This window comes from Nicotiana tabacum, chromosome 22 (genome assembly GCF_000715075.1).
Source record: "Nicotiana tabacum cultivar K326 chromosome 22, ASM71507v2, whole genome shotgun sequence".
Lineage (NCBI taxonomy): Eukaryota > Viridiplantae > Streptophyta > Magnoliopsida > Solanales > Solanaceae > Nicotiana > Nicotiana tabacum.
In genome coordinates, this window is record NC_134101.1 from 85294420 (window position 1) to 85304609 (window position 10190).

Sequence of the window (10190 nt, forward strand, 5' to 3'; positions counted from 1 at the left end):
GATAAATGAGTGCACTACAGCTTCTCTAAACCAAGGAATGGATATTGCCCATATTCAAGCATATGCACAGGGTCTAGAGGATCGCAAGAGGCAACAACGAGCCAATCGAGAGCATGATAGAGGGCAGCAGAAGAGGGCACGGTTCACAGGTAACACAGGAGAGTTTCGAGGTGGATTTAGGCCACAGTTTCCCCGGCGTCAGTCTTATCTGGCAGCCAGTGCACCCCCACAGTTTTAGGGACAGCGACAGGATCAGACCACTTATTCTGGTCAAGGTCAGAGTTCACGGACCCCAGGTCCACAATTTAGAGGCGAGTTCAGTCAAATGAGGCCTTAGTTTCTTAGATGTGATCGATGTGGCCGAAATCATTTTGGACCATGTCACCAGGGTTCTGATGCATGTTATACATGTGGACAGCCAGGTCATATAATGAGACATTGTCCGATGACAGGTGGAGGGGGTATGGCTCAGCCGACGGCATCTGCAGGGGCTTCTTCTTCTTCTTCGATACGTCCTCCTAGGCAGAGTATGTAGACATCAGCTGGCAGGGGTAGGGGAAGATTTGGAGCTTCTAGTTCAGGAGGTTAGCTGAATCGCATATATGCTTTATCGAGTCGTCAGGATTTAGAGTCATCTCCGGACGTGGTTACAGGTATACTATCTGTCTTTTCTATCGATATGTATGCCTTGATAGATCCTGGTTCTACATTGTCGTATATCTCCCCCTTCGTTGCTAGTAAACGGGATAGAGAGCCTGAATTGTTGCATAAGTCCTTTGAGGTATCTACGCCAATGGGTGAGTCTATTGTAGTTAGACGGGTATATCGAAGTTGTGACGTGAAGATTCATGACCGCCATACGTTAGCTGATTTGTATGAGCTAGAAATGGTTGATTTTGATATCATTATGGGTATGGATTGGTTGGCTTCTTGTTATGCCAATGTAGATTGCTGGACAAAGATTGTTCGTTTTAATTTTCCAGGTGAGCCGATTATTGAATGGAAAGGTGATGATGTAGCGCCTAAGAGAAAGTTTATTTCTTACCTTAAAGCTCGAAGGATGATTTTGAAAGGGTACATCTATCATTTGGTACGAGTGCATGATATGGAGGTGAAATCTCCAACTCTTCAATCGGTTCCTGTCGTGAATGAATTTCCTGATAAACTTCCTAGTCTTCCTCCAGAAAGAGAAATCGACTTTGCTATTGATATGCTTCCAGATACTCAACCAATATCTATTCCTCCATACATAATGGCTCCTGCTGAGTTAAAAGAATTGAAAGCCCAGTTGAAGGATCTTCTGAATAAGGGCTTTATCAGGCCCAGCACATCTCCCTGGGGTGCACCAGTGTTGTTTGTTCGTAAGAAAGATGGTTCGTTAAGAATGTGTATTGACTATCGCCAGCTCAACAAAGTGACTATCAAGAACAAGTACCCTTTACCCAGAATTGATGATTTGTTTGATCAGTTTCAAGGTGCCAAATATTTCTCAAAGATTGACCTTCGATCCGACTATCACCAATTGCGAGTTAAGGAGAGAGATATTCCGAAAACTGCTTTCCGGACTAGATATAGCCATTATGAATTTCTTGTGATGTCTTTCGGTCTTACTAATGCGCCGGCAGATTTTATGGATTTAATGAATCGGGTTTTCAATCCATTTCTAGATATATTTGTAATTGTTTTCATTGATGATATTCTGGTATATTCTCGATCAGAAGCAGAACATGAGGATCATTTGCGTGTGGTGTTGCAGACTTTGAAAAATCAGAAATTCTATGCTAAATTCTCCAAATGTGAATTTTGGTTGAATTCAGTGGCTTTCCTTGGGCATATCGTTTCCGATGAAGGTATTAAGGTAGATGGTCAGAAAATTGAAGCAGTACAAAACTGTCCTAGACCCACAACTCCTACGGAAGTTCGTAGTTTCTTGGGCTTAGCTGGTTATTATCGGAGATTTGTTGAGAACTTCTCTTCTATTGCTGCTCCCATGACAAAATTGACACACAAAGTCGTTAAGTTCCAATGGTCTGATGTATGTGAAAGGAGCTTTCATGAGTTGAAGAAACGCTTAACATCAACACCTGTTCTAGCACTTCCTGAAGGATCTGAAGGTTATGTGGTATATTGTAATGCATCCAGGGTTGGATTGGGATGTGTTCTAATGCAGCATGGAAAATTTATTGCATATGCTTCGAGGCAGTTGCGGAATCACGAACACAATTATCCAACTCATGATATTGAGTTAGCAGCCATTATATTTGCCCTGAAAATATGGCGTCATTATCTTTATGGTGTTCATGTGGATATCTATACAGATCACAAAAGTTTACAATATATATTTAAGAAGAAAGACTTGAACTTGAGACAAAGGAGATGGCTTGAATTGCTGAAGGACTATGATGTGGATATTTTGTACCATCCGGGCAAAGCGAATATGGTAGCTGATGCATTGAGTCGCAAATCCATGGGCAACTTGAAGCATGTAGAAGCTGGAAAATTAGAAATGACTAAGGAGATATATCGATTGGCTAACCTGAGTGTACGGCTACATGATACATGTGACCAGGGTGTAGTAGTCCAAAATATTGCGGGGTCATCACTGGTAGCTGAGGTGGGAATGCATCAATTTGAGGATCTAGAGCTAGTCAAGATTAAAGAGAGCATCCCTTTCCAGAAGAAGCAGTTGTTCGAGCAATATGATAATGGAATTCTAAAATATAAAGGCCGATGGTGTGTATCTAATGTTGGGGAGCTTCGTAAGCAAATTATGACAGAGATGCACCAGTCTCGGTACTCAGTCCATCCTGGTTCAACCAAAATGTATCATGATCTTCGTCAGCTATACTGGTGGAACGGCATGAAGAAAGATATAGGCACATTTGTGGCTCAGTATCCCAACGGCCAGCAGGTTAAAGCTGAACACCAGAAACCTGGAGGGCTACTTCAAAATATTGAGATTCCAGCTTGGAAATGGGAATTGATTATTATGGATTTCATTACAGGATTGCCCATTCTCGCCGTAAGTTCAATTCAATTTGGGTCATTGAGGATAGGCTGACGAAATCAGCTCACTTTCTCCCAGTTAGGACCACCTATTCAGCTGAAGACTATGCGAGCCTGTATATCAAGGAAATAGTTTGGCTACATGGAGTTCCGTTTTCTATTATATCTGACAGAGGTGCCCAATTTATAGCTAATTTCTGGAGGTCTTTTTAAGAAGGTTTGGGTGATCTTGTTAACCTTAGTACAACATTTCATCTGCAGACCGACGGACAAGCCGAACGCACTATTCAGACACTCAAAGATATGTTGCGAGCTTGTGTCTTAGACTTCAAGGGAAGTTGGGAAGATCATTTACCGCTTATTGATTTTGCCTACAATAACAGTTATCACGCCGGTATTCAGATGGCACCTTATGAGGCACTATATGGGAGGAAATGCAGATCTTCTATTGGCTGGTTCGATGTTGGCGAGACAAAGTTGCTAGGACCTGAATTGGTACAGCAAGCTGTAGAAAAGGTAAAGTTGATCTAGGAAAGGTTGCGTACAGCTCAAAGTCGACAGAAATCATATTCAGATAACCGACGTCGAGACTTGAATTTGCTGTGGGAGACTGGGTATTCTTGAAAGTGTCGCCTATGAAGGGTGTAATGAGATAAGGTAAGAAAGGAAACCTCAGCCCTAGATATGTTGGGCCATATCAGATTGTTCAGAGAATTGGGCGATTAGCCTACAAACTTGACCTGCCACCAGAATTAGAAGCAATCCATCCGGTATTTCACATTTCCATGCTTCGAAAATTCTTAGGTGATCCTTCTTGCATCAGCCCTATTGAGGATATTAAAATTTCCGAGAACTTGTCATATGAAGAAATACATGTTGCCATTCTTGACCGTCAAATCCGTAAGCTACGGACTAAAGAGGTAGCCTCAGTAAAAGTACTTTGGAGGAGCAATAATGTAGAGGAAATGACATGGGAGGCCGAGGAGGACATGAAGTCCAGATACCCTCATTTATTTGAGTCTTCAGGTGATATGCTTGAGACAAATATGGCAGGTGTTGCACATATATCAACCAGTGACAGTTGAGGTAATTAAGTTATGGCTAACCTTCTTATTATCATTATTGTATAAGTAAATGGTCGTGTGAGGCCAAGTTGATGTTATTATTATGATGTGTAGCCCTGTGTGGCCTTAAATATGTATGTTTGGGCTGATGATAGGTTTTGGATATTCCTATTTATAGGGGAAACTCTGGCGAAATTTTTTTTAAAAAAAAATTCAGAAGTTAGGTTAACTGCTAACATTCGAGGACGAATGTTCTTAAGGAGGGGAGAATGTTACACCTTCTGTATTCGGCGTTATCATGTTGTAAAGGGGCTAATTCGATAGGAAGATAATTTCTATGATATATTTAAATGATGCGATAGTTATACGTTAAGATTGGAAGTCATTTGAGTTGTGATTAAAAAAAATTCGACAAAGATCGCGCGCAAGTTACGGGTTTAAATTTCACTGGAATTTGGATAAAATTTTGATGATCTTTTCTCTCAATATACTGGGAGTTATGGTGTGTTCTACCTACCGAATCGAAGGTCTATGAGTCTAGTTTCCAACGCAATAAACCGTTCGTTAATACGACTTCGGAGTAGAGAGATATTAACATTTTTATACAGGGGTGCACACTGTTACGGGAACAGTGTGCCTAGTCGGGTTTGTTAAAATTTCTTTATTTAAGTCAATTTTTAAAACAGAACCCCTGCGTTTTATCCTCTCCAAAACAGAACCAAAAACCTAGGGATTTCCTCTCAAACTCCTCCCATCCATCTAGCCAAGCATAACAACAATTTAGTCATCCTCAAGATGGAGAACACCATGGTAGCTTCGGAATCATGAATTCTTCGGTGTTTCACTTTTCATAGCAAGACTCCGCCTTGAAGTAATTTCGAATTTTGAGTAATTCTGGTCACATAAGGTATGATTTAACTTCCTCTTTGGTCTTTGTAAACTTCTACCATAAGAATTCTTAAGAAATAGTTGAAACCTGTATAGAAATGTTCTTGATTTTGTTAAGAAACCTCTCTTAATATGGCTTGATTGTTGGGGGAAAATTAATCTACAAAAGAGTCTACAAATTTATGGCCACAAGTTGTTTGCGTAAATGTCTAAATGAAGAATTATATAAGCTATGAGCTTGAATTTGATTTTGAATGGTTCGTATTATGTAGGAAATCATTCCTAAGGCTTTCGAGGTCTCGGAAACAGTATATAACTCCATCAACAAGGTATGTAGGGCTTTCGCTATACTTTTCGGCATGACTAGAATTCGAATAAATGTTTATCGAATTGTTTCGTCGGATTCAAGTTATTTCACCTTCAACTTATAAAGATGCTTAGACCTGATCCTTTCTCATAGAGTGCTTACTTCAGAGAATATCTATGAATTCTCGGTTTTCCTTGTTCCTTGTTCCTTGTTTAAAAAGAACTAGAGCCTTTTTACTCGTTCTCATTTCGACATTCATATAAATCATGAATAAGGAACACTTACTTCAAAGGTATTCATAATACATAACTCTCATGTTCTTAGTACTTGTTGGCTCGTAGTTGAAAATTAAATATTTTAGCAACAACCATGATCGTCGAGGAATAATGATGGTAGGTCACTTTGACTCTTCTTAGAATACGTCTTTTAAGGTTGGTTTCGCATTGCACCTATATAATTCATGATTTAGCATATGTATGTATTTACTTTCATTACCGAGCCGCACTATAGACGGCCGGGTATGACACATATTGTGTAACCACTGATCAGTTGGGATTACCGAGCTTCACGTGGCCGGGTACGATTCTACCGAGCCTTTATTATGGCCGGGTATGTTATGGATATTATAGCCCCACAGAGGGATTTATTATTATATAATGTGATATATTATAAGTAGCGATAGTGAACGACGATTTCACGAGCATACATTTATATCCAGGTTGAATTTTAGTTTCCTACCGAGGCTAGTTTCAGAATTCAAATTGTCTTTATATCTCTTCTCTTGTTAATTACATTTTTCATGTTACACTTGTCGCCCTACATATTCAGTACATATTTCGTACTGACGCATTTTTATGCGTTGTGTTCATGCCCACAGGTTCGGATAGACAGAGCGGCGTGCCTCCTCAGTAGGACCCCCAGGATCAGCGTTGGGTTTCGCACTCCACTTCTTCGGAGTTGTTGACTTTGAGTCCATAGGTACTATTACAGATGTATATGTGTGGTTTTGGGCATGTCGGGGGCTTTGTCCCGCCCTGTTGAGATTGTCTTACACTCTTAGAGGCTTGCAGACTAGCGGTCATTGTATATATATATATTTTTCGTAGCCCTATCGGCCTTCTGGATAGCTGTTATACTGTTGTTGCAGCCTTGTTGGCCTAGTTTATATATATATGTCGTGTTGGGCTCTTCTGCCTGCAGGTTATTATATTTCAGATCGTATCTCATGGTTGGTTCGCTCGGGCCTTCGGGCATCGGGTGCCAGCCACACCTCCCAAGGTTGGGGTGTGACATCTTTATTCGCGGAAAGCTTTAGTAACAATGTGAGCTTGAGAAATGTACAAAAAACAAATGGTTTTAGCAGGTGAGCAGAACATGTAATACAACAGCTAGAGGAAATCTATTGATAGGCATTGACCAATTGGAAAGTGATATACTTCTCTATATATATGCAAAGAAGAATGCCATAGAGGACAGAAGTGTCACTAATAACTTAAGCAACGAGATCTTCCATTGGCAAACAGCATTTGGCAAATGCGGATCTGCATCAGGAGGTGGCATGACAGAAACATCATTCGACAAATGTGGATATGCATCAGAAGGTGGCATGACACAGTTATCACCATTGAAATAAACTCTATTAGGAAAAGCCCACCCCTTATCAAAAGTGAAATTTGATGTATCTTTTCGGAGTAGAAGTTCGAACTGGACATTTCCTAATGGACCAGGTTGCATGAGCAGATCATTGTCGGATTTAACACCCCATAACATAGCAGTATCATCTGCGAAAAGGTCCAGGAGATTAGTCATATATGTAAGGAAACTTAGTAGTAATATCTTCAATAGAGTAATATTTCCAACCAATATAAGAATGGACTGCGATTCTAGACAATGTTTTCAAAGGCAAAAAGAGCACAGGTTTGTTAGGGCTTTAGGCTCAAATCGCAAACAAGGCGCGAGCTTTAGTGGTAAAAAAGGCGCACATAAAGGAAGAAATACATACAAAGTTCAAAAATGATATTTATATGCACAAATGACAATTATATGGACAAAGGAATTTAACAAATTTATAATTAAGTGAAATATTTATTGTTTAGTATCGTCTCTTCGGGACAATGCACATTGGTGATGAGACATCCGCCTTAGCGCCTTGTTGACTGCAATGAAGCGCTGCCTAAACGAGGCAAAGTGCTTAGCCAAAAGTGAGCCTTTGGTAAAAGTAATTCAAGATTAAAGCATGGAACATGTATAGTAGTTATCCATTTAACATCTAAGTAGATAATATAACATTTATAATTAGATGGAGAACTTACTTATCACTCCATAAGGAGTTAATGACTTGTAATTGATGCTGAAAAGCTGAGTGATGTTATCAAGGTTCGGATGTTGGGCAATTAAGTTCCATTGTGTATAATTCATATGGTAATTGAAGTTTGTTATAGTGATTTTAACCCTCCAATAATCCTTGTAGTTGAGCTTCACATGCCAATGAATTCCAACTGGGCACATATGATCTGTGCACTGGACCAAAGGAGTAAAGTTTTTCTTTCCATGGTCCGAAACAATTGAAGATAGGTGCGGCATTTCTGGACTGCAAGAAAACAAAGGTGAAGTACCCTAACAGTAAATAACAAAAGAATTCAGAGATTTAGCCCGTGAGAGAAAGAAATTGAAGAAAATATTTTGTTAGACATACTTCACACAAGTTCCCGGCTTAGTACTATTATTCTGGCATCCACAAGCACATGTAGGGCAAGGTACAATCGTGTCATTGTAGAACGACGATAGGGAGACGCAACATTTAGGATTTTTCTCAGCCAGGAACTGTGAGTATGTGCATGTGACATTCCAAGTCACTGTCATTAACAGTACAGAGTGTTAGAAGTTAGCCTTTATTGTAAAACTGCAACTAAGCATGATAATAAAGTTGAAGCAATTAACTTACTCATAGCCTGTGTCACTCTTCTCCCATCTGGAGTGATAAATTTAGTCGGTTTAACAATTTTAGCAGGTCCACAAGTATAACCAGGCCCTGGCGCTTGTAACGTGAAGTTCTTAGGTACTCTAACTGTTTTGTTGTTTGTTCCGGCAGAACCAACAGTGAGTTGGAATGAAGTAAAAGCAGTTGCAGGATCTTGCCCCCATGAGTTGAGCATTCCTCCCTTGCAGCAATTTGCAATCTGCTGTTTATGAGGAGTTTCCGGCAGCAAGTCAACAACTGTTGGATTTTTCTTGCAGCAATGAGGAATATCTCCTTTGAATTTTGAGCAATTACCTTGCTCTGTAGTCCGACTTCCGATCATGTTCCATATTACCTCATCCTTAGCCCATGTCCATCTCAAAGTCCAGCCTGGGGGTTGAATATGCCTATATTGCTGGAAGTTGTACATAGTCACCACAGCCTGTACAAATGCTACACAACTAAGATGACACTTTCCATTCCACAAATGTTAATAAGGAGAAGTAAAAGCTACAAGTTAATGCACTATAAGATAAACTGAACATAAGACTGAGGTCCAAAGGCTGCACTATTAGATGTCTTTCTTAACGGACGTGCAAAAACCTTAAAAGACAGATAATATGGACAAGCAATAACTAATGCTTGAAAGAACTAATAACGAAAAATCCATTCTTAATCAAACTTGCAATGCACATAGCAATAGATCAAATTTATTCTTACAACATATCCATCTGGTGTCCAGCTGATGACATCCCATTTTATTGTGATGTTCCCATTCGGATCAAGTGCATCATACGCATCTGGAAGAAACGCAGAAACAAAAATGTAAGAGAATGACAAATAATACGCACAAATATAGTAAAAATACAAGTTACTACATGATATGCATCTAACCACAAAAAAGAGACATAATCATTTTCTAGAAAAAGGGAAAGCCAATTTCTTGATGTTCAAAATTATAGGTCAACTCCCTGATCTCTCCGAAAATAGCCAGCTTTCAGCATATATTACTTGTTTTTGGTACAAGGGAAGTCATTTTCCTTTAGAATATATTTTGCTGAAATATGCTTTTTGGTGTTTGATTAGTGAGTCGAAAATATTTTTTGGACAATATATTATTTGTATGTTAAAGATTAATAATAATGTTCACAAGTTGGAGAATGTTCTCATACAATTTGAGTAATAATAATAATGATGTGACAGTATTAGTTGGAGCAAGTAATATGAGGTTAAAAGTTCAGATAGTCATAAGGAAAATGACTTTCTTCCACAAGTAAGTGAGTCATTTTCTTCCTTTTGATGATTTTTCTTCAAAAACATTTCTTGGTAAACCAAACACCAGAAAATTACTTCCTGCGTGGCAAACATTTTCTTGAAAAATGAATTCCTTCGTACAAAAAGCACATTTTTCTAAGTTTGAATATAATTAAGTAGTATATCAAGAACTAAGTAAAACGGTGATTAGAAAATTACAAAGTGGATTCGGAATTTGGGAGTTTGTGTGCAAACCTGTGGAGAAAAAGCAAAAAGATGACAGCAAGAACACGAATAGTAGAGCAGCGGCATTGAACTTTGAAAGAGATATAAAGAACTTCATTCCTTGCAGATTTGTAGCTGCAGAATTCTTGTGCTTTACTGAGTCAAACTCTGCTCAAAATAGGCTAATTGAAGCGGGAGAGAAATTAAAGAGGGAGAAAGTTGACAATGGTGGTCACTGGCAAGTTGGATTAATTCCATAATCACATGCCATGTTACTCATTCGAACCAACTTGGAGGTTAAGTAGTGGTGTTTGACTTTTAAATTGTGTATGGTAACAGTGTATAGACTTTTCTCACCATTAGTTGACCTGCAACAACACGTACTCTTTCACTTAGATACATTGTGAATTTTACACTATTCGCGTGAATTAACAAATTACAGCTGGTTATTAATTATCATTTATTCTGGGTTACTAATCAATGTTTG

General features: G+C 39.0%; 1 protein-coding gene across 1 annotated transcript; it reads right to left on the reverse strand.

Moving 5' to 3' along the window:
* Positions 1-6573: 6573 nt before the first annotated feature.
* On the reverse strand, positions 6574-9964 carry LOC107768224 (protein COBRA-like). The gene is made up of 6 exons (XM_016587325.2): positions 9734-9964; positions 8945-9024; positions 8210-8666; positions 7961-8120; positions 7578-7855; positions 6574-7046 (listed from the first exon to the last, which is right to left on the reverse strand). Exons 1-6 carry the CDS (start codon positions 9819-9821, stop codon positions 6706-6708), a joined length of 1404 nt encoding a protein of 467 aa, XP_016442811.1. The 5' UTR covers positions 9822-9964; the 3' UTR covers positions 6574-6705.
* Between the last annotated feature and the right edge of the window lie 226 nt (positions 9965-10190).